Here is a 25,417-nt window from a genome sequence, read left to right as displayed (position 1 = left end):
GGTACGCTCTGTGACGTAATGCCGCCGAGCATGTCGGGAGTTGTAGTTGGTCCGCCCGGGCCCCGCCCCTCGGCCGTGCGGTGACGCCACTTTAGGGCGCGGTGACGCCACTTCAGGGCCCGCCCCCGGAGACTTTGGGCAGGCGTCAGCGCTGGTGTCACCGCCACGTCGCGGATATGGTGAGTATCTCTGCTCGTCACCGACCCCTGTTTTTCCCCGGACTTCGGCAGCCGCCACGAGCGGGCTCCACAGCGCCTGAAAGGAGCTGGCCCTGCCGGGGCCCAAGATGGCAGCTGCGAGCTGCGTGGGTTGGGCGGCCTTCCAGTTCCCCTGTCTCAGCGCTGGGCCGGAGGGAAAGTGCCCCACAGAAGTGTGCACCCCGCCTCGGCCACCTTGGACACGCACCCCCTGCTACTCCTCTGTGTGAGAGCATTTTGAGAGACTTTTCGGCGTTTTTGAAGCCTTGCAAGAAGGGCTTAACCTGGGAAAGACAGGCGCAATTTTCTTCTAATACTATATTCCCCTAGTTCCCGTGGTGTTTCCCTCCCCTGGTTTCTCTCCTGTCTCATTGCTCAGCAAGGTTCTCCAATCCCTATCCTAAATGGTGGTGCTCTTCAGGGATGCTTTACACCCTATGCGTTCTCCTAAAATTTTCTAAGTTAGACCTTTTTTCCGAGCTCCAGACCCACAAATCTGCTAACCGTGCCTCCACTTGGATAGCTCATATGTATTCCAAACTCAGCAGGTTCCAAACTGAGCATTTCCACCTCCCCACACCCCACACCTGCTCTTCCTCCAGGAACCCCCAACTCTGTAAATGGCACCACCATATATCCTGTTGTGCCTGCCCAAAACCTGGAAATCATCCTTGACATCTCCCTCTTGTCAACTCCCCGACATGCAGTCAATACTCAAGTCCTATAGATGCTGCTTCTAAATGTCTGTCTGTTGTCACTGCCTCCACTCTTACCATCCTTGGCCTTGAGATCTAACCATCTGGAGTAGTCACCTAAGTGGTCTTTTAAGCAGATCTTCACTCATCGATGCCCCTGCCTGGAATGGGCTGTTGCAGCTTCACTCACCCTTCAGATCTCAGCTTCAGTATTACTTCTTCAGAGGGTATCTCAGCGAATTCGGAAGTCTAGGAAGACTAGTGCTTTCATGAATGATGTCTTATGGAATCTTCATAACAACCCTGGGAAGTTGTGTATTTTTCCAGTTTTACAGAAGAGAAACAGACTTAAGTGATTAGTTAAATTGTTTAAAATGATACAGTAAGTAGCAGAGTTAAAATTTGCTCTTTCCTGTCTAACTTTTATCTTCAGTATCTATAAATATTTTTTATTTAAATGGGTACATACTAGTTTGTATGGTAGTATTCTTTAACTGACTTCTTATTAATAGCTATTTAAGTGGTTTCCATTTATTTTTCTGTGATGAACAACAGTAGAATAAATGGACAACCTTGAAGCTAAATTTGTCCTCAACTTTCTTGTTTCCTTAGAATAAATTCCCACAAGTAGAATTGGGACAAAAGGTATATGATCTTTCAACAGATTACAATTTTAGAATAAATAAAAACAGTGACCCTTATAGAAATGTGACAAAGGATTTGTAAAATGAGAAAAATTGTATTGGTACCTATTTAATACTGTTCTGAGGATTGGAGTGAGTATGTATGTTTAGCATAGTGCCTTTTACATGTTCTTGTTTTATTTTATTTTATTTTTTGGAGACAAGATCTTGCTCTGTTGCTCAGGCTGGAGTGCAGTGGTGTGATCATGGCTCACTGCAGCATTGACCTCCCGGGCCCAAGCAGTCCTCCCACCTGAACCTCCCGAGTAGGTGGGACTACAGGTGCAGCCCACCACACTCAGCTAAATTTTTTTTTTTTTTTTTTTTTTTTGTTTTTTGTAGAGATGGGCATCTTCCTATGTTGCCCAGTCTGGTCTCTAACTCCTGGGCTCAAAGTGATCCTCCTGCCTCCGCCTCCAAAAGTGTTGGGATCACAGGCGTAAGCCACTGCACCCTGCCTGCCTGCCTTTTACATTTGAAGAGCTCAGTAAATGTTAGTACTTACTCATTTATTTCAAAATAGGGGTCTTAGTGTGTACTGTGGTTCTTCAGCCTGTTTGAGAGAGATGTTTTGAGAATCTGATGAAATTTTTGAAACCTCTTCCCAAAAGAGATCTCCCCCTCTCTTTCTCCCTTCTTGTCTCTTTCTCTCGTGTGTGTGTGTGTATATATGTATATATGTATGAATGTGTATCTGTGTGTATATATGTATACACATACAATGATCCATGTCATTTGTCATATATCATCAACTACCTGAAACAGCACATGGATCCAAGTTCAGAACTGATCAGTTCCATTTTGCGAGTGCTCTTTTCCCTTTATAAGTTGTAAGCATTGTCCTGTGCCTTTTACTTTTCAGCAAAAATATGAGTTTTTTATGGCTGTATGATATTCATATTTTTTTTTAACCAATCTCCTGTTGTTGGCAGTTAGGTTAATATCCATATACCCGAATCTTTGTGTGTTTTTCAGATTTTTCTTAGACTAAGTCTAAGATTCTAACTGCATATCACTAGATCAAGCCTATGAATATGAATCTTTGATTCTTACTGCCATATTCTCTGAAGAATTCCACCAGTTGATATCCCACCCTCAGTATGAGTTTCCTCTCATTGTCTTGACTCCCTGGTATTATACTAGGTTCAGTGCCTTGTCACATTCTTAAACTAGTTCTTTACTGTTGATGTTTTATTGTCATTGTTAAACCTGTCAAGATTATAATTTAGAAAGATTGTCTTAAAGCAGTAGTTCTCAACCGTTCACATTAGAATCACTGGCATGGGGGCATAGGGTACTTTTAAATATCCCTGTTCCAGCTGGGCGCGGTGGCTCACGCCTGCAGTCCCAGCACTTTGCCGAGACGGGTGGATCACTTGAGGCCAGGAGTTCAAGACCAACCTGGCCAATATTCTGAGATCTCGTCTTTACTAAAAATACAAAAATTAGCCAGGAGTGGTGGTGCATGCCTGTAATCTCAGCTACACGGGAGGCTGAGGCAGAAGAATCTCTTAAACCCAGGAGGCAGAGGTTGCAGTGAGCTGAGATTGTGCCACTGCATTCCAGCCTGGGTGACACAGTGAGACCCTGTCTCCAAAAAAAAAAAAAAAAAAAAACCCTGTGCCTAGGCCTTAGACCAATTAATCAGAATCTCTGGGGGTACAGCCCAGGCATCAGTATTTCAAGCTCCCCAGGTGATTTCAGTATAGAACAAAGGTTGAGAACCCCTGATTTAAAATTTTGGGGTTGCTTTTTTGTTTTTTCCATAAAACAAGGAATTAACTCATGAAATAATTTGAAGAATCAAGGTTAATTAATGTCTTACCACTAAACTCAGTTAGATTCTAATTTATATGAAAATGAGTTTGTTTTGTTTTACAAGGGAGTTTGTCTTTATTTGTTCTAGGTGATTTCAGAAAGTATGGATATACTTTTCAGAATAAGAGGAGGCCTTGATTTGGCTTTTCAGCTAGCTACTCCTAATGGTAGGTCTTCTGAAAAATTCTTTTTTATTGGAAAATTGATAGTGAAATATACTGAGATTATTTCCACTTTGCAAATGAAACAGAGAGAGAGGATGAACTAAGATTATATTGTTAGTAAGTACATTAAATGGGACTTACACTTAGACACTGTGTTCCATCACACCCACCAGCCCATGGCGCACCTCTGTGCAAATTAGAAAAAGATGTTCCCTTAAGAAAGTTTACTCCCCTCTTCATTAATTGTCACAATAAATGTAAATATCTACAATGAGCACATTGTAAATGTGCATCGAGAATTGTACATTACAGACTTGCAATTATATATATAATCCTGAGTCTCCAGAACCTACTCTCTTAAATACTACAGTATATGGGGATGAGTACAAGAACTCTATGGAAGAAAAATCAACAGGGTTTATATGAAGCAAATTCTAGGATGTCTTCCTGTTGCTGACTTGAACTACAGCCACAAACTGAGATAAAGAACATCTCAGAGGAGGAATGGGATGGGCTGTGTTTGAGATTTGTTTCATTTGATGCCAGTGGAAGGTCAAGTACAGATTCCCAACAGGCATTTGGCTGAGTCAGAAATTTAGAAGAGTGTGGTCAGAGTTGGAGCTAGAGAATGTAATGTCTCTGAAGGGTGATAGTTAACACCCTCATTATAAATGAAATCACTCATGAAAAGTACAATTAGTGGTGCCAGAAGCCACAGAGCAGTTCAGAAAGATCAGGAATTAAAAGTACTGTATTAGTCTGTTTTGCATCTTTCTAAAGGAATACCTGAGACTGGGTAATTTATAAAGAAGAGGTTGATTTGGCTCACAGTTCTGCAGACTGTACAAAAAGCATGGTGCCAGCATCTGCTTCTGGTGAGGCTCAGGAAACTTTCAATCATGGTGGAAGGCAAAGGAGGGGGCAGTGTATCACATGGCAAAAGAATGAGCAAAAGAGAGGGGAGGAGGTGCCAGGATCTTTTAAAGAATCAGCTCTTTTGTGAACTGATAGGAGAACTCACTCTTACTACTGTGAGGATGGCACCAAGCCATTCATGAGGGATCATGATTCAAACACCTCCCACCAGGCCCCACTTCAAACATTGGGGATCACATTTCAACATGAAATTTGGAGGGGACAGACATCTAAACTGTATCAGATACCAGCATTCCTTGAAGGAGATTGCAGCTGGCCATCCTTTACTAGTCCCGTGGAAGGGTGGGAGAGGGTGCAGAATATTCTTTTCCACCCATTCCTTCAACTAATAAATTGTTCTCAGTTTTGGTCCACATTTGAATCCCTACCACCAGACTACATTAAACTACATTTCTGGGACAGAGACCCAGGCATCAGTAAGCTTTCTAGGTAATTCTGATGTGCCATTAAGATAAGAACCATTTTACAAGAACTAAATCACTCATTTTCAGGCCTACGTTACTAGTAGAGTGTAGTTGTTTTCTAAAAAGTTACTTTATGGATAAAACCTTACGTTTCACAACTTGATATAAACTGAAAACATACTTTACTATAATCTTATTCCAAAGTAGAATTAATCCATTAATCAGTAGATAATCCAATAATCAAATGTAAACAAGGACTACAGATACTTTTTACCTAGTAATTAATATAGTTGAACTTGTCTTCTGACTTGATTGTATTCCTCCTCCTTTATCGAACTCTGTCAACACTCAACAAAGGGACTCTCATTAATGAGAAAATATAGAGAATGGACATGCTTAACTTTAAAGGCTTCACAATTTTTTTTAGGTAACTTTACCAAATAGTCCTTTAGGGATAAACAGAAGGTAATTTAAGAATTATGGGCCGGGCGTGGTGGCTCACGCTTGTAATCCCAGCACTTTGGGAGGCCGAGGCGGGCAGATCACAAGGTCAGGAGATCGAGACCACGGTGAAACCCCGTCTCTACTAAAAACACACACACAAAAAAAATTAGCTGAGCGTGGTGGCGGGCGCCTGTAGTCCCAGCTACTTGGAGAGGCTGAGGCAGGAGAATGGCGTGAACCCGGGAGGCGGAGCTTGCAGTGAGCCGAGATCGCGCCACTGCACTCCAGCCTGGGTGACAGAGCGAGACTCTGTCTCAAAAAAAAAAAAAAAAAGAATTATGTTTGTCTTTTGTAGTGCAACTGAAAATCTTTAAATTCTGCTTTCTGAAACATATCAAAATATTTTAATATCTGATTTGTTATGAGTAATTTCTACAATAGCTCCGAAGTATTTATTTATCTAGATAACCAGTGTGGTCATTATTTATTTATTTATTTTTTAAATACTCTTTCAGCAGAATCAGGTCATTGAATAAGTATTTACAAGGCTAAATAGGCTTAGGATTTAGGAATGTAAGGCTAAGATGAGTATTTAAAGATTTTCTCCTTTGACTATATCTTCTTATATTGTTTTGACTTTGGAAACATAAGAATGTTTCCAAATTGAATGTGTCGAATATTCAAAAATATTAAAATACTCTAATTTTTTGAATATTCAAACGTTTTTTTTAAAGTCTATTAAAAGGAAATCCTTGAAAACAAAAACAAACTAAAGCAAGTACGTTGGTGACATAACCATACAGAAGAAAAAAACCAACTGTGACTTTAGAACACAGAGCTTTGATTATATAGGCGTAGTGGGAGGTAGTCCAAAGAGAAAAAGAACTAAGACATTTAAATTTCACTCAATAGTTTTATTGCTATAAGTAATACGTTATTTTAATAGTAATTGGAATCCTTCTACATTACTGATGGGAATATAAAATGGTGCAGCTGCTGAAAACAGCTTGGCAGTTCCTGAAAGTGTGAAATAGAGAGTTGCCACGTGATTCAGAAATTCTATTCTAGGTGATCACCCAAGAGAATTGAAAACACATCCACACAGAAACTGAACTTACACGTAAATGTTCATGGCAGCATATACGTGACAGCCAAAAAGTGGAAACAAATGTATATCAATTTATGAATGAATAACAAAATTGGTGTATCCACAATGGAATATTATCCTGCCATAGAAAGGAATGAAGTACTGGTTCATGCTACAGTGCAGATGAAACATTAAGCTGAGTGAAAGAAGCTAGACACAAAAAGCCCTGTAATGTGTGATTCCACTTATGTGAAATGTCCACAATAGGCAAATTCATAAAGAAAAAAGTAGGTTAATAATTGCTATGGGTGGTATGCTGAAATTCTTTTCATTTTGCAAAGGAAGCTGGGTGAGAGATAAAAACTGTAAGATCATATAGTTAGTAAGTGGATTGAATGGGATTTAAACTTGGATATTGTGTTCCAGCACCCCCACCAGGCCATGGGGTACCATGTGCAAGTTAGAGAAGATGTAGGAGGGCTGGGTGTGGTGGCTCACGCCTGTAATCCCAGCACTTTGGGAGGCCGAGACGGGCGGATCACAAGGTCAGGAGATCGAGACCATCCTGGCTAACATGATGAAACACCGTCTCCACTAAAAATACAAAAATTAGCCGGGTGTGATGGTGGGAGTCTGTAGTCCCAGCTACTTGGGAGGTTGAGACAGGAGGATGGCATGAACCCGGGAGGTGGAGCTTGCATTGAGCCAAGTTCACACCACTGCACTCCAGCCTGGGCGACAAAGCGAGACTCCGTCTCAAAAAAAAAAAAAAAAAAAAGATGTAGGAGGTAAATGAAAAAATTTTCAATTAGAGAAAAGTAGGGGGAATGAGAAATGACTGCTGGTAGGTACAGAGTTTCTTTCTGGAGTGATGAAAATGTTCTAGAATTAGTGATGATTATAAAACCTTTATGAATATACTAAAAGCCCTAAATTGTTTGCTTTAAAAGAATGAATCTTATGGTCTGTGAATTTTGTCTCAATTTTTTAAAAAGATAGGCAAAAAGTTGGCCGGGCGCGGTGGCTCACGCTTGTAATCCCAGCACTTTGGGAGGCCGAGGCGGGCGGATCACAAGGTCAGGAGATCGAGACCACGGTGAAACCCCGTCTCTACTAAAAATACAAAAAATTAGCCGGGCGTGGTGGCGGGCGCCTGTAGTCCCAGCTACTCGGAGAGGCTGAGGCAGGAGAATGGCGTGAACCCGGGAGGCAGAGCTTGCAGTGAGCCGAGATTGCGCCACTGCACTCCAGCCTGGGCGACAGAGCGAGACTCCATCTCAAAAAAAAAAAAAAAAAAAGATAGGCAAAATGTTTTAAAATAATTATTGAATATGGGGAATGGGTATTGAGAGTTTTACTATGCTCTACTTTTGTGTATGTTTGGAACCATACATGTTGAAAAATTTGTTTTTCTTCTATTTATATTCTTTTAATTTAGAAATTTTTCTCAAGAAGGCACTGAAACATGTGTTGAGTGACCTGTCAACCAAGCTTTCTTCAAATGCCCTTGTGTTCAGAATTTGCCACAGTTCAGTGTATATATGGCCTAGCAGTGACATAAACACCATTCCTGGAGAACTGACTGATGCTTCTGCTTGTAAGAACATACTGCGCTTTATTCAGTGAGTACGTTTGAAGATTTCTAGAAATGTTTTCAAAACATCATTTCATATTATAAATGTCTTTGTGTATTAAAAATTTAGATTTGAGCCGGAAGAAGATATAAAACGAAAATTCATGAGAAAGAAGGACAAAAAGTTATCTGACATGGTAAGCAAACCATCTGTCTTCTGTACTGATAAAAATGTTAAATCTTTGAATTTGGAACTGAGTACAATCTTAGAAATAATTTAATCTAACCCTCTTATCATAGGTCAGAATTTTGATGTCCAAAAAGATGAAATGACTTGCCAAAAGTTGTATGTTTGTCTTACATATCTAAGTTTTTGTCTCATTATAATACATAATCTCAAAAGCTTTTTTATAATGCTTTCTTTGCTCCCACAAAAATAAAACAGCCTAAATACATTTATAAATTACGTAAATTGAGGCATTCTGAATCATGACAAAGTGACACATTGTGCCACATAAGACAAATAGTAAACGATTTATTTTTCTTCATACTGTTCTTGGTTTTATTGTTTTTGTGTGTGTGTGTGTGTTTTGTTTTGTTTTTTTGTTTTTTTTTTTCTTTTGAGATGGAGTTTCACTCTTTTCTCCCAGGCTGGAGTGCAGTAGCACGATCTTGGCTCACTGCAACTTCCGCCTCCCGGGTTCAAGTGATTCTCCTGCCTCAGCCTCCTGAGTAGCTGGGATTACAGGGGCCCGCCACCACACCCAGCTAATTTTTGTATTTTTAGTAGAGACGGGATTTCACCACGTTGGCCAGGCTGGTCTCAAACTCCTAACCTCAGGTGATCCACCTGCCTCAGGCTCCCAAAGTGCTGGGATTACAGGTGTGAGCCACCGCGCCTGGCTGGTTCTGTTGATTTTTGAACTGATATTACTGAGTACCTGCCATGTGCCACAAACTTTAACAGATGTTGAAGATAGAAAATGGAGATGCTTCTTCAAGGCACGAAATTGTATGAAGTTAATATGACTACAGTGTTTCCAGGCTAGTAGAGGAAGAATGGGTGGACATAAGGCTGGAGAGGTGGGTATGGGCCTCTTTAGAAGAGGCCTAACTAAACCACTAGCTATGGAAATAGAGAAGAGGGATTGGATATAAGAGATATTTAGGGATACAGTGGATTCTGCTTGGAAACTAACTGGCAAGATCAGTTTCTTGTGTGGGTAAAGATGGAAGGTGAGGAGGACATGAGGTGGGTTTGGGCCATGTTTAAGACCTCAGTAAGATGTACAGATGAGCTGTTAGATTTACAGATGTAGAATGCACAAAATAATTGTGGGCTGGATACAATGATTTGAAAATTACCAGTAGTTGGAGCTTGACATTTTGAGGGGTACAGGTGAGTTCTTTTTAAGACTGTTCCTCCTTTTGGATTTGTTTTATGCTTCCTTGTTATTAGTTAGGTCATGCATTATTGGCAGGAATATCACAGAAGTGATGTTGTGTCCTCAGCACATTGTATGAAAGAGAAACAGTTATCAGTCTGTTCCTATTATTGGTGAGGTTAACTTCACTTAAGATGGTATCCACCAGTTTTCTCCATGGTAAAGGTACTATTTTTTCCCTTATAATTAGTATCTTGTGGGAAGAAACTACATATGTATCTTACTTTAGTCCTCATCAGATTTTGACCCACCACTTTCAGCATCCATTGATAATTTTTGCCAGAATCCAATATTAATCTGGTGATTACAAAGTGGTGATTTTTCTAAATCTGTCATTCCTTTTGTATTATCTGCCATAGATTCTTATTTTATGCAGTAGTTTGTAATCTGGTACTATCATTAGTTATTTTGATGCTCACATTTTCCAAGATTTGGCCAATAGAAGTTTCTTCAAGCTGGCTCCAGTGCCTTTCTAAGATTGTAATTTTGGGCACTTCCTACTTTTTTCCATCAGATGTTCCAGGTGCAGCATGTGCTTTCTCTGTTCTAGCTGGGGAATCAGTCATTTTTCCATGGGCACACACTTTTATACATTTATACACACACACACACATACATATAACACGTTCATTTTTATCTATGTAAATCACATTGATACCTCCAATTCCACTTCAACCCTAGAGTGCTTGACCTTTTCCCAGTGAGAAGTCTGACTCCCAGGATCCACAGTATTTTGCGAAATTTGTTTAGTGTAAATTTCAGAATTGTTCATACCCCTGTAAAAATCAAACCTACAAAGTAGAGTTCAGTATTTGTTTACAGTTATTTATGTATTAGACCAGGGCTGTATAGTTAAATGTTTAAAAGTTCCTTTGGTGTGTGGTTATTTTATGTTCATTTGATTTTTTAAACATTTTAAATCAGTACAGAAGTGGAGAGAATCATGTAACGAACCCCAGTGAACCTATGCATGGCTTTAATGTTTATCAACACGTGGCCAGTCTGATTTCATCTTTACTTCTTAATCCCTCTCCCCACATTATTTTGAAGCAGAAAGTAATTTCTTTTTAAAATAATATTTTTTCCGCTTTTAATCTTTTGACTGTAGTACAGCTTTATACACTATGCTTTGAAAGTCCCTTTTACTGGCTGGTCTGAGGGTAGTGAGTTATCTCAGTTGACCATTCACAGCCAGTTACAGATTGAACTCCTTGTTCTCTTCTCTTTCCCCCTTTTCACTACTGTACTTGACTAGTCTCAATTTTTTTTCTTAATAAAAAATACATTTTTGAAAAGTCTTTTTACTTTTTATATTTAGTGTTTAATGCACTACAAGTTGACTATTATTGTTTATCCATATAGCATCAAATAGTAAATATAGATCTTATGCTGGAGATGTCAACCTCCCTGGCAGCTGTAACGCCCATCATTGAAAGGGAAAGCGGAGGACACCATTATGTTAATATGACTTTACCTGTCGATGCAGTTATATCTGTTGCTCCAGAAGAAACATGGGGAAAGTAAGTATTTTTATAGTACCACTGCCACATTTGAATGAGGGCCCTTCCCCAAACTCATGTTTCTATATCCTGTAGGCATACCTAAGGCGTGATTTTCTCCTTGTTTATTATTAACCTGAGAGCATCTATTAATTAAATGGTTATTTAGAGGAAGTAGGGTAGCATGCCAAAACCTGGAGGATTTCCCTTTATCCACAAAGAGCAAATACACAGTTTCTTTTATAATGTGTAATTCAGACTTCCTTTAACAAACCTGGTCCAATCAAGGTTTTTACTATATTAAGGATATATTAGCTCTGTACTTTATTGTAGCCACTATAACTTTTGTTAATACACTTATATATTTCCCCCCACAGAGTTCGTAAACTCCTAGTTGATGCAATTCATAATCAACTAACTGACATGGAAAAATGTATTTTGAAATATATGAAAGGAACGTCTATTGTGGTCCCTGAACCACTGCACTTTTTATTACCAGGGAAAAAAAATCTTGTAACAATTTCATATCCTTCAGGAATACCAGATGGCCAGCTGCAGGCCTATAGGAAGGTAAAACTAGTTCATTTATTCTTAGAAAAAACAATAATGACTGTCATTCATTTTGTATTTAATTATATATTTCCACTAAATGGAAGGTATTTTGTGATTTAACTTAAAAGTGTGGAATTTAGACTATTCATTTTATACATTATTTAATTTCTGTTCTCATGAAACTTTAAGTAGTATTAATGAAAAAATGTTATGTTGAACCTGTATGTAACATTTTAATTTTAAATGCTTGGTGTGGTTCATATATTCTGTGATATTTTAATATTTTACCATAATGAAATATAGAAGTGAAAAGGTGCTTTTACATGCCTAAAGTAGCTGGTGTTAACAAATTTCTACAACTTCCCAATTTGTGAAAGAGACAAGATTACAGTTAGGGAAGGAAAATGATAACTTATGCTAATTCTGAACAGGATTTACGGTAATACTCCACAAGTAAGTTTATTTGGGCTTTATTAGAGGAATTTTGGAGAAAACATGACCAGCATTCAAAGTAGTGAGATTTACTCATGACTGGTTTTGGATTACATCTTTTTGATACGTGGACTTGCTTAGAACCTATCAAATTAGACCATGGAGCATCTTCCTAATTTCTGTCCTTAGGGAGAGATATAATACGCTGACCCTCTGTATGTGGAGGTGACTTGGTTTGTAGAAGCAATAGCTACAGGAGCTGATCTTTTCAAACCACTAGAGTACAAGATATGATAAAGAACATGTCGAACTTTTTAAAGTAGCTATTACATGTTTTTATATAGTTGGGAAAATATCACATTTTCAACATATATGTGTATTTGTTTTCCTGCCATATTGGTTGGTTTTAGACCACTAACTTCTACTCTGTAGTTTCATCACTACCACTTACAATATAAAATATTTGTAAGGCACTCGACACAATTTTTTAAAATACTTTGATATAATTATTGTTAATTATAATTTACTCATTTACAAGGCTCTTTCAAAACCAGTCTTTAGCCTGGATGTATTTTAACAGACTATGTTATAATAAATAATTATTTAAAAATTAGTTCTCTTACTCTGACAATTTATATTCATTTTTCTCTGTCCCTTCCAGTTTCTCCCCAGATACAGATGTAAACAAAAATAAATCTTACTTGGTTTTAGTTCAGTTTTCACCATCTTTGATGTTAGTGAATTAAACCATAAGCGTTTGGAAACTTTTATAACCTATATATTAAAAGACTGTTTAATAACATCTTTAGTTTATTTATTGACTAGGAATCTAAATCACCAACATTTTTTCTTTTTCTGTTGATTCTGATTTATTTTAGGAGTTACATGATCTCTTCAATCTGCCTCATGACAGACCCTATTTCAAAAGGTCTAATGCTTATCACTTTCCAGATGAGCCATACAAAGATGGTTACATTAGAAATCCACATACTTATCTTAATCCACCTAACATGGAGACTGGTATGGTGAGTTTAACTAATTATTTATGGGAGTCACTTGATCAGTAATGTTATTAGTTGTTTTTTGTTGGTACCCAGTAGAAGACTTGATTCATTATATATTCATTCCTAAAACATGATTTATCACCCATCTCTGTTAAGAGACATTGCTTAAGATAGCAGTAATTAAAAAATGGTCTAGAAAAGTTAGTTACCACAGTTATCTGACTAAAATTCTCTTATTTCTTTAAAGGCTTGTCCTATTTTTTCATTCTGAACCTGAGAAATCATGCTAATTAAGGGCATAGTCTACCCAAACCACACGGTAGGATAAGTCTTTTTTTTTTTTTTTTTTTTTTTTTGAGACGAGTCTCGCTCTGTCGCTCAGACTGTAGTGCAATGGTGTGATCTCAGCTCACTGCCACCTCCGCCTCCTGGGTTCAAGCAATTCTCCTGCCTCAGTCTCCTGAGCAGCTGGGGTTACAGGCACCTGCCACCACACCTGGCTAATTTTTGTATTTTTAGTAGAGACAGGGTTTCACCATGTTGGCCAGGCTAGTCTTGAACTCCTGACCTCAAGTGATCCGCCATGTAGGCCTCCCAAAGTGCTGGGATTACAGGCATGAGCCACCATGCCCAGCCACTGTAGGATAAGTCTAACGAGGAACTAGACTTATTTTCTATGTAACATATACCCGGTTGCCAGGGATAGATCCTCCCGAAAGGTAGCTCAAATAAGAGTGAATTGGCGGAGGGTGGTGGAAGGGTTACTTTAAGGATACATGGAGGCCAGTGAGAAAGGACCTTATAGGCATCCAAGATTAGGAATACCAGTAGAGCCGGGCCTCTTAGAAACAGCAGCCCTGTGACTGGCAGGTGTCTTCAGTCTCTCTCAAGGACTCCGTGGATACCTTGGTGGCATTGCTGTTGCTTTCTGTGTATGCCTGTGATCCTAACTGGCCTGTTCTTAACTTTTACTCCGTTTTCTCCGCCTCATATCCTCTGTATCCTCACTGTTTCAGCTTGTGTGTCACTTTTTCCTGTTCTTCCTCAGCTGCCCAGTGTATGCCTCATTCCAACTGCATTTCCTGCTCCTGGCTGCCTGGCTAACTCTGCACCTCTCAGTTCAGATTCCCAAGAGAAAGAAAACTTGGCCATCATATGGTGGCATTTATTAATACCTTCTGAGCATCCAGGAGACTTTTGAGGAAATCTTAAAAATTAAAAAAATGAATATATGATACAGTACGTACGTACCCTAGACGAGTTAGGGGCCCACTTCTGGTCTTGGTCATTAGAGTGTACTCAGGGCAGCAGATCCATCTGCAAAAGCTGTGGGCCAACCAGCTTCCATAGAAAGTTCCTCACAGAAAGAACAGTTCCTTAGAAGAACCTGGACACACAGAAGGTATTGAATGAATACTGATTGCTTTTTGACAATAAAATAGGTTCATTATATCTGTATTACAAGGTCGTAAGAAAAATATATACGTATTTATCATGTAATATTTGATATGTACATATAACATATATGCAAATTGTAAAGCACAGTGGGGAAATGAATACCAGGGAGCTCCTACCTGATTTAAGAAGCAAAACTTTACCAGTCTGTGCTCTTTCCCTACCACTTCTCTGCCTCCTCGACACAGTTCCAAGAGGAGCTATTATGGGTTTTGTGTTCATCATTTCCTTCCTTTTTAAAAAGTAGTTTCAGCGTATGTTTTACATATTAATCTCAGCAATGTCACTTTTAGTATTGCATAGTTTTGAGTTTTATAAAAATGGTATCATTCTGTACGTAGTCTCAGCAGCTTGCTTTTTCACTCAATAGTACATATCAAACATTTATCTCTGGTATTTTGTCTAACCATAATTCAGTTATCTTTATGATTTTTTCCAAGGTTTTTTGCTGTTTAGACAATGAACATTCCTGTACCTCTCGATACATACGTGCAACAGTTGTTAACATTTTGCTGTATCTGCTTCATTTCTCCCTTTTTCCCTTCTGAACCATTTCAAGGAAAATTATAGATATATTATTTACCCTTAAATACTTTAGCACAAATCTCTCAACAATACAGATTTGCATTCATGAAATAAACTCAGTTTGGTTATGACTCATTATTTTTTATTCCCCTCTGGATTCCATTTGCTGATATTTTACGATTTTTGCATCTATGTTCGTGAATGATACTGGCTTATAATTTTCTTCTCTCATACTGTTCTTATTTTGTTTTTTTATCAGTGATACACTGGTTTACTGAATTAGTTAGGTTAATGTTCCTTTTTTAGTTTTTTAGAGAAGTTTATATAAGAGTGGTATGATCTTTCCTTGGTCATTTGGTAAAACTTGCCTGTAAAACAATTTGGGCCTAGCATTTTCTTTGTGAGAAGATTTTTAGTAACCAGTTTAGTTTTGGTAACAGCTTTAGGACTTTTTGATTTTTATAAGTTATTTACCTAGGTTTTAGTATATCTTGTAGTCATAATATTTTCTTTTTCATTCTTCTTATCATTTTTATGCCTTGTGTCTTTTTTAAAAGAAACTTTTGGCTTTGTTGGCCCCCTGTATTATAACTTCTGTATTTGATTTTATTAATTTTTGCTCTTTACTTTCTTTGGCTTATTGTCTTTCTAATAACTTAAGTTGAACATATTAGCTTATTGCTAATATTTCTTTTTTTTTTGTTTTTTTTTTTTTGAGATGGAGTCTTGCTCTGTCGCCCAGGCTAGAGTGCAGTGGCACAATCTCGGCTCACTGCAAGCTCCGCCTCCTGGGTTCCAGTGATTATCCTCCCTCAGCCTCCCAAGTAGCTGGGACTACAGGAGCGTGCTACCACGCCCGGCTCATTTTTGTATTTTTTAGTAGAGATAGGGTTTCACTGTATTGGCCAGGCTGGTCTCAAACTCCTGACCTAGTGATATGCCTGCCTCAGCCTCCCAAAGTACTGGGATTACAGGAGTGAGCCACTGCACTCGGCCTAATCTTTCCCTTTTTTTTGAGATGGAGTCTTGCTCGGTTGCCCAGGCTAGAGTGCAGTGGCATGATTTCCGCTCACTGCAACCTCTGCCTCCCTGGTTCAGGCAATTCTCCTGCCTCAGCCTCCCCAGTAGCTGGGATTACTGGCACTCGCCATACGCCTGGCTAATTTTTGTATTTTTAGTAGAGACGGGGTTTCATCATGCTGGCCAGGCTGGTCTCGAACTCCTGACTTTAGGTGATCTACCCACTCGGCCTCCCAGAGTGCTGGTATTACAGGCATGAGCCACCGTGCCTGGCCAACTTTCTTATTTTCTAATGTAAGGTTTTAAATTTCAAGCAAAGCACTGCTTTTAGTATATCTTATAGGTTTAATTTGAAGGATTTTAGTTTTGTTTACTTCTAAGTATCTTTATATTTTTCTATTATGGTTTTTCTTTTGTCCATGTATTGTTTAGAAGTGTTAATGTCCAAATATGTCAGAATTTATTTTCCTTTTTTCTTTTTCTTCTTGTTTTAACTGGTTTCTGACTTGCCTCCTGTTCAGAAAGAATTCTAAGTGAAACTAACTCTGAAATTTATTGAAACTTGTATTTGTTCCCCAAAAAACAATAACATACTTGATGGCTTAAAACTACAGAAATGTATTGTCCCAGTTCTGGAGTTCTGAAAGTAGTATCACAGGGCTAACATCACAATGTCAGCAGGGCCACCTTTCCTCCACAGGCTCTTGGGGAGAATCCATTCCTTAATCTGATGGCCGCCAGCATCCTTTGGTTTGTGGCCCCATCATTCTGATCTCTGCCTCCTCGGTCACATTACCCTCTCCTCCTATGCCCCTTTCTTTTCAGAATATATGTGATTGCATTTAGGGCCCACTAGGATCCAGGATAACCTCCCCATCTTAAGATCCTTAATCACATCTAGTAATACCTTTGCTTTTTTCTTTTACTTTTTGGCACAGAGGGTGCATTCACAAGTTCCAGGGATTAGGACATATATACCTTTTGGGAGCCACTTTTCAGCCTGCCACAATGGTCAAGTTATAAACTTTTCTGTCTGTGCTTGGGCAGAATATATATTCTCTAATTGTTGGGTGAGGGTTGGTTCTATCTTGCCCCTATCTCTTCTCACCTAATTTTTAAAAAATATCATCAGTTTGGAGCCAGGCATGGTGGTGTGTAACTGTAATCCCAGCTACTCAGGAGGCTGAGGCAGGAGGATCACTTGAGCCCAGAAGTTCAAGACCAACCTGAGCAACATAGCATGACCCAATCTCAAAAAAATAAAAACAAAAACCCAGTTCTTTAAAAAAAGATATATACATTCTTAGCATTATAAGTAAGAATTTATATGATATTAGCAATTTATTTATCTTTATTTTTTGACCCTTAATTTAGGGTCATCAAATAACATACCTGGGCTGTAACCATAGCAGGTTTATAAATTTATACACATTCTTCCTGTGTCCCATGATATGGACCCTTCATTTGTTTGTTCATTCCTTTATTCCTTCCTTCATTCATTCAGCATTTATTCAGCAGCATTTATATTAACCATGTGCCAGGCGTGTTGTAGAAGCTTGGGCCCAAAAATGGGTAAGACACAGTGTATGTACTCACTGAGCTCACATATTAGTATAAGTAGGCAGATATTTTTTAAATGATAAGTAATGTATCATTTAAAGTATATCAAGTAGTGATATACTTTGAAAAATAAAAACGTAAAGAGGACAGAGATGACAGGTGAGGCAGGGGGTGGGGTAGTGAGAGAATGAGTGGGCCGTTTGTAGACTGGATGGTCAGGGAAGACCTTTGACATTTAAATGGAGACCTGAGTGAAGTAAGAGTGCAAGCTGTACAATTAATTTGGGAAAAGAGAGTTCCAGGCCAAGAGAACCATGAGGCTCTGAGGTCATATTGCCCCTGGTATATGGGAACCGAAAGTAGAGGGAGCAATAGGGAAAAGTTTAGGAGATGAAATTGGAGAGGAGGCCAGAAGGTAGGTCCTGCTGGGCCCCGTGGTGAGGACTTTGAACCTCAAATAAAAAGCCAAGAAGGTATAATGTTAAACCATAGATCTGTGAAGCTATTTTTATAAGGAACTAAAGTAACAGTCTAACTCTTAAGAACATTAAACATAATTCAGGAGCATATATAGAGTATGTACTTCTATCCTAAGTTAATTATTTTACTGTGTTTCTTCTCTGTACATAGATATATGTGGTCCAGGGCATATATGGCTATCATCATTATATGCAGGATCGGATAGATGACAATGGATGGGGCTGTGCTTATCGATCTCTGCAGACTATCTGCTCTTGGTTCAAACATCAGGGATACACAGAGAGGTCCATTCCAACACACAGAGAAATTCAGCAGGTACAGAACATACCGTTTTAAATTATAATCAACTGTACATTTCATTATTAATGCCCTTAATATACCATTGATAATTTTTGTTACCTCATGGTGCACTTATTTCTGTTTTGAAGAAAAAAATAGTCTTGTACTGGTAATCAGGGAAAATGCCTTAAACATAGTTTTTAATAGCTGTCTTGTGTATGGATTTTTTTATATTTTTAAATACATAAAGGCTCTAGTCGATGCCGGTGACAAACCAGCAACATTTGTCGGATCACGGCAATGGATTGGATCTATTGAGGTACAGCTGGTACTAAACCAATTGATTGGTATAACTTCAAAAATACTGTTTGTCAGGTAAGGACACTTTAAGAAATTAGATAAATCATTTCAAAGTGACAGTGTATCATTTTAATTAAAATAATAGAAAAAATGATGTCTTCCCTTATTTCTTTTTACTTCTTCTTCCTTATTACTCATTGCTTTATAAATCTCATTTTTTAATCTTAATTTTTTTTCATTTTTCTTTTGGAAGGCTCTGATTTTATGAATAAACTTTCTGATGTAATGTGTACTTGTATTATTTAGGCCTAATTTTAGCCTAGAAGAGGAAAACTTAAAAATATATTAACGTTGAATAAAGTCATAAAAATTATATTTTCTTTATGTTCTAATCTTTTAAAAAGTCTTAAAAGGAAAAACTCAAATGTTGATCTATGACTGACCTTTTTGTTTACCTCCTGCTCTTTTTCTTCCTAAAACGTTAATAATCCAGTAATGTGTCCAAATAATGTATTCATTTTGTCTTTTCCAGTGTATCTTAACCATAATTCTAATATTAAAATGAGAAAATATAATTATTTTCTATGTCCATAACTAGCTGACTCCTGATTGTATGAGCTTATGTTTTAAAATACATTTTCTAGCCAGGCACAGTGGCTCACGCCTATAATCCTAGCACTTTGGGAGGCCAAGGTGGGTGCATCCTCCGAGGTCAGGAGTTTGAGACCAGTCTAGCCAGCAGAGCGAAACCCTGTCTCTACTAAAAATACAAAAAAAATTAGCTGGGTGTGGTGGCGCATGCCTGTAATCCCAGCTACTTGGGAGGCTGAGGCAGGAGAATCACTTGAACCCAGGAGGCGGAGGTTGCAGTGAGCCAAGATCATGCCACTGCACTCCAGCACAGGTGACAAAGCGAGACTCCCTTTCAAAAAAAAAAAAAAAAATACATTTTCTAAAAAAAAAAAAAAAGAAAACCCAAGAAACAAAGTACGTTTTCTATTGTTAATTATAGTAACATTGTCCTCATTGTATGATTGTATCTTTTATGTGTTAAAGATGTAATTTTATCCTTTCCCCAGTGGTTATGGAAATATCAGTGGTAAAAAATGACAGACTGGCTGGGCACAGTGGCTCATGCCTGTAATCCCAGCACTTTGGGAGGCCGAGGTGGGTGGATCACCTGAGGCTGGCAGTTTGACACCAGCCTGGCCAACATGGTGAAACCCTGTCTCTACTAAAAATACAAAAATGAGCCAGGCATGGTGGCACACGTCTGTAATCCCAGCTACTCAGGAGGCTGGGGAAGGAGAATCGCTTGAACCTGAGAGGCGGAGGTTGCAGTGAGCCGAGATGGCGCCACCACGCTCCAGCCTGGGCAACAGAGCAAGACTCTGTCTCAAAAAATAATAATAAACAATGACAGACTTAAGTAGTGAAGAACTTTTTTTAAAAGTTACAGTTTTGGTACATTAAAACATTATACGTTCCTCATTAAGCAAGAGCTAAGGTTTAGCACCACTGGGTACCTTCCCCCAAAAAATACCTCCCTTCATTAACCCATCTTTCTTTTTCTTCTCAAAAGTAAAAATTCTGAGATTCCCTAAAAATTGTATGTTGCACTTGAAAACATTTTGCAGTTTTCACATTGATTTCACAGACATGTATTTTAGGCCTAGACTCTCCTCTGTTATGTAGACAGGTCAGTGTTTTGGGTCCCAATTTAAAGATGAGGAAATACAGACTAAGAAGTCTACCAGCAAGAAGGCAAGAACCCAGGACTTACACTTATTCTTCTGATTAATCCATCCATAGGAACTCCCTGAGCCCCAAGGTGACGTTTTAACTTCATGTTAAAAACCCAGGCCTCCTTTATGCAGTTCAAGAAGCAGAAAATCAAGGTCTTTTAGCTTCTTATCTGGCACTCTTGGTGGCCTTAAGTATTTTGAGTTTATGTTGCTTTAAATTGCACAGTTTAATTGCCCTCTCAGTTCCCTACCACTTAATTTTTTTACATTTATGTATTTTTTCAATAACACCCGAAAAAACAAGAATGTAGGAAACATTGTCTCCTAGCTCATTCTTTGACCTTAGTGTTGGAAGTAGTTCATCTGATAGAAAATGGTTTCTTTCTAGCCAAGGTTCAGAAATTGCCTCTCAAGGACGGGAACTGGCTAATCATTTCCAAAGTGAGGGAACTCCAGTTATGATCGGTAAGCTGTCTCAGACATCGTTTCTGGTAGAGTGAGTAGTATGTAAAAGCATTGATATAAATATGTAATGTTGCATAAAATCAGTCATTTAAAAAATTTTGAAATTAACTTTTACACCATATGTATGGATCTCTGGATATTGAAAAACATTTCTAAAGTGGCTTAAAGGTTACAAAAAAGATTGTAATAACCAGAGGAAGTAAAGGCTGAGAAATGGTAGCTATGTTCAAACATTTAAAGAGCTGAGAGCAGTGTTAAAAAGAGGAAATGGTCACTCAACTGGGCTTCATAAGTCATGACTCTGTCATAACTTGGCTGGCTTTGTGACATTTTGCAAATTACTTACCTCTCTGGATTTTATTTGTAAAATAAGAAGATTGGATTAGCTGATCTAAAGATGCTTAATTCTGTGAAGAACAAGACCTGTCCTGTGATGACAGAAGGCAAGCTGAGACTAGTGTGTAAGAAATGGAGGTAGAAGTTGGGCGTAGTGGCTCACACCTGTAATCCTAGCACTTTGGGAGGCTGAGGCAGGAGGATAGCTTGCATCCAGGAATTCAAGACCAGCATGGGCCAGACCCCATCTCTACCAGAAAAAAAAAAAAAATACACAAATTAGCTGGCATGGTAGTGTGAGCCTGTAGTGCCAGCTACTCAGGAGACTGAGGTGGGAGGACTGCTTGAGCCCAGGAGGCTGCAGTGAGCCAAGAGATCCACTGCTCTCAAGCCTGGGTGACAAAAGTGAGACACTGTCTCAAAAAAAAAAAAAAAAAAAGAAATGGAGGTAGGCTGATGTCAGCAAAATATCAGAAAGAACTTAATGAGTAGGCCGGGCCCAGTAGCTCACGCCTGTAATCCCAGCACTTTGGGAGGCTGAGGCGGGCGGATCACTTGAGGCCAAGAGTTCGAGACCAGCCTGGCTAACATGGGAAAACCCTGTCTCTACTAGAAATACAAAAATTAGCTGGGTGTGGTGGCATGCACCTGTAATCCCAACTACTTGGGATGCTGAAACAGGAGAATCGCTTGAGCCGGGAGGTGGAGGTTGCAGTGAGCCAGGATTGCCCACTGTACTCCAGCCTGGGTGGCAGAGAAAGACTCTGTCTCAAAAAAAAAAAAAAAAAAAAAAGACTGGGTTTCACCACATTAGCCAGGATGGTCTCGATCTCCTGACCTCATGATCCACCCACCTCCCAAAGTGCTGGGATTACAGGTGTGAGCCACCACGCCCGGCCATAATCTGTCTTTTTAAATTGAATAGGCATTTGACATTTGTTTATGCCTTCATTCGTATTTCCTATTTTTTCTTCTATAGGGGGAGGAGTTTTGGCCCACACAATACTAGGAGTTGCATGGAATGAGATTACAGGGCAGATAAAGTTTCTGATTCTAGATCCACATTATACCGGTGCTGAAGACCTGCAAGTTATTTTGGAAAAGGTAAGTATCCATTTAACACAAATTGAGACACAAGGCAAAGAAGCTAGAAATGAAGGATCACAAACTGGCTGGTAACAGAAAGACAATAAGCTGAGGGCAGAAATCTCCTTGTGTGGAGGCCTTCTGAGGCTGTTGTAAGTAGCCCTCTCTGTATAGGGAATGTGCAAGAACAAAGCACATCGCAAAAGACAAAATTTAGATTTATAGAAACTTTCTCAGCTATTAAAATTAATAATAGGACACACACTCATAAATATATTCCTTTGGAGATTTTAGAGCTTTCATAAACAAATGTATCAAAGTTTATCAATGTCTTAAAATAGATGAGTAGAATATATAAACTTTTAAAATTTTAGAATTAACCAAAAGATAGCTAAGCAGTATGCTAGACATTATGGAGGCTTGACTAATTTTAATTTATTTACATATAACCTAATCTCATCCTATAAAGGGTTTGAAGTTGATACATATTTAAGAGTATTTGTTCTTTCTTACAATAGCAGATAAAGGAGGTAAAAATTTGTTAATTCATAGGCAACTAATTCTCACATATGAAAACTCAGTACCAAGTCTTTAGGAGAAAGTATTGTAAAACATAATTAACTTGAATTTTAAGTAACATTTATATTCGTTGCCAAATACATTGAAATTGCAGAGAATACATACAACCTTTTAAACTATAAACTAAAGATAAAATGTTTTAATATGTTAAAGAGTTTTAAGCCAGGCGTGGTAGCTCACACCTGTAATCCCAGCACTTTGGGAGGCTGAGGTGGGCAGATCACCTGAGATCAGGAATTCGAGACTAGCCTGGCCAACATGGTGAAACCCCATGTCTACTAAAAATGCAAAAATTAGCCAGGCGTGGTGGCGGGCGCCTATAATCCTGGCTATATGGGAGGCTGAGGCAGGGGAATCACTTGAACCCGGGAGGCAGAGGTTGCAGTGAGCCGAGAAGGCGCCATTGCACTCCAGCCTGGGCGACAAGGGTGAAATTCCAGCTCAAAAAAAAAAAAAGTTTTTAATGTGTGTAGTCCAACTCTCTTATATCCTGTTTACTGAAGTCTTTTGTTTATGATAAGGGTAAACTAATAGGATAGAAATGTGTTGTTACAGTTTTAAGTGTTTTCTTTTTCCTTGCTTTTCTCTTTCACAGCATTTGGAATTTGAAGTCTATAAAAGGTTTTTGACTGGTACACATATCTTACTGAATACAGTAGCAATATTCTTGTTCTGTAGCAAGGTGTTCATTCCATTCAATATTTATTAAAGTACCTAATAAGTGCCAGGCACTGTCCTAAGCACTAGTATTACACGAGGTTTTTAGGGAGCTAAAACCTTTAGGGTAGGACAGAGGAGAGTCCAAAAAGGACTCTCAAGAAAAAAAAAATGGTATCTCAGGTGCTTCTACGAGGCTGATGCTGTAGCGGCACCCTGTAGAAACAGTGAAAGCTGCACTCCAGGTAGATCAGTGTGTCCAGGGCTAGACGAAGAGGTGAGGCTGGAAGGACACACCAAGCTCAGTCAAAAAGAGTGGTCTTTGTGAACCAGGCATTTAGATTTTTTCTTAAAGGCAGGGAGAAGTCTTAATTATTTTCATCATAAAATTTCTCTTTTCTGGTTGGCTCAAGGGGCTCTGCACTACATGGCATTATCTAGATAAGGTTTCTGAACAATTAGAGTAAGGGATTGTCCCTGATTCCTTTCTCTGAGAATTGCAATCTCCATCTTTGCTAGTTCTATTTCTATAGAACTTTTCAACAGCAGAAACCTCCCTGCTCTATTTGTATACACAAGAAAATGTGCAGCGAAGGTCCTGCCATTAGAACTATTGATTCACTTGACTCCAGGAACCCAGGAGGCCAGAGAGTCCATCTCTGCCTGACCTCTGTGCCTTCTTGTGGTGCTTTCCTGTTTGAAGTTCCCATTCTGGTCATCTCACAGGAAAGAAGCATGTCCTATGCACTATGTCCCTATACAATCCCATTCTGACACCCTCTCTACCCATTTCTCCTTTAAAAAATCTGGATCTGGTTACCTGGACAAGGCCTTCATGTGTAAAAGGATCAAAAAAAAGGTTAAAACAGAATGAGCCTTTTTTCTATTTGTCTGTTAAGAAAACAGATTTTAGGACATTAATAAAGTTTTGCTGAAAAAATGAGATGATAAATAGAATGCTGGTTACCTAGGGAGAGTGGAGGATTACCTAGGACTGGTAGAGGATTTTTTACTTTTATCTTGTTTTTTGACAATGTGTATCTTATTTAGGAGGGAGTCAGACCACTGCTTGTCACTCACTTCATGGTATTTTCAGAGTCTCAGACTCTCCTCGCAAGGATTTCTCAAAGCATTTCATTTGAGAATCATATAATACAGACCAGTTATTGGCTTTCCCTTTAAGTTTTCTTCTTTAATAAAATAACTCAGTGGCCCTAGAAGAAATCTGAGAAATTTTCATATTCTAAATGAGATTTTGCTTGAAAGTAATTTTCTCTGCTGGCAAAAGGATTAATACTGACATGAAACATGGAAAGAAGAATTGAATAACGCCTGGGATTTGAAAATGAAAGGGCACAGAATGCCAGGCAGGGGGCAAGCTGAGGTTTCTCACTACAGTACTTCAATCCTAAGATGCCAATGAATGGTCTCTTACAGTCCTTTATGGACTATTAAGAAAAACAGACTGCTAGTTCAACTGTCACATGCTATCAGTTCCAAGTGGTAAAACTATACATCTCAGAATCGGTAAAGTGTGGTATCTGGGATAACAGTTATAAGTAAGTTTTTTTAAATGATTTTTATGATGAATTATATAGAATTAAAAGTTCAAAAACCTACCTTAAAGAGTAAGATAAGTTACTTTTCTGTGCTAGTAGGAATTCAAATCCTTGAATGATAAAGCCATTTAGAGTCTTATTCCAAGGTCCTGCTGACAGAGCCTGATGTCACGATTTCCATGACATAATCTTGTAACTTTGTAAAAGGCTTTCCTTTCCCTTCTCCTCTATCCAGGGCTGGTGTGGATGGAAGGGCCCAGACTTTTGGAACAAGGATGCATACTATAACTTATGTCTTCCTCAGCGACCAAATATGATTTAAAATATCTTGGACTCAAAGACTGCAGTAGAGTAGTATTATAAATTTGTGAATAAAGAATCAGTTTAATTTTTCACATTAAATCCTGGTTCTAGTTTGACGGTTTAAATTATGACCTT

At 38.7% G+C, this 25,417-nt stretch overlaps 2 protein-coding genes across 6 annotated transcripts in view; one reads left to right on the top strand and one right to left on the bottom strand.

The window, feature by feature from the left end:
* ANKRD37 (ankyrin repeat domain 37) overlaps positions 1–25,417 on the bottom strand; it is a 29,747-nt gene that overhangs the window by 653 nt on the left and 3,677 nt on the right. The window contains exons 5-7 of the mRNA XM_063637763.1: positions 14,185–14,320; positions 3,699–5,235; positions 971–2,128 (exon numbers count right to left, since the gene is read on the bottom strand). Of these exons, the coding sequence (XP_063493833.1) occupies positions 14,311–14,320 (10 nt within the window). The 3' untranslated portion in view covers positions 971–2,128; positions 3,699–5,235; positions 14,185–14,310. The remainder of the gene's footprint in view (positions 1–970; positions 2,129–3,698; positions 5,236–14,184; positions 14,321–25,417) is intronic.
* On the top strand, positions 34–25,381 carry UFSP2 (UFM1 specific peptidase 2). Of its 5 annotated transcripts, XM_063637732.1 has the most exons (13): positions 202–1,274; positions 1,918–2,068; positions 3,482–3,560; positions 7,867–8,050; positions 8,132–8,198; positions 10,809–10,966; positions 11,323–11,515; positions 12,808–12,954; positions 18,124–18,288; positions 18,503–18,627; positions 20,686–20,762; positions 22,078–22,202; positions 25,215–25,381. In XM_063637732.1, the coding sequence occupies exons 1-13, from the start codon at positions 1,267–1,269 to the stop codon at positions 25,299–25,301; spliced, it is 1,566 nt and encodes a 521-aa protein (XP_063493802.1). In that variant the 5' UTR covers positions 202–1,266; the 3' UTR covers positions 25,302–25,381. The 5 variants fall into 5 exon arrangements, with proteins under 5 accessions (XP_055132555.1, XP_055132558.1, XP_063493802.1 ...); XM_055276580.2 differs by lacking the exons at positions 202–1,274; positions 1,918–2,068 and adding an exon at positions 34–179; XM_055276581.1 differs by lacking the exon at positions 1,918–2,068 and having other exon boundaries at positions 1,159–1,274.

This window comes from Symphalangus syndactylus, chromosome 4, assembly GCF_028878055.3.
Source record: "Symphalangus syndactylus isolate Jambi chromosome 4, NHGRI_mSymSyn1-v2.1_pri, whole genome shotgun sequence".
In the NCBI taxonomy this organism is placed as follows: Eukaryota; Metazoa; Chordata; class Mammalia; order Primates; family Hylobatidae; genus Symphalangus; species Symphalangus syndactylus.
Note: the sequence above shows the minus strand (reverse complement) of the source record. Positions and strands in the feature narration are given on the sequence as shown.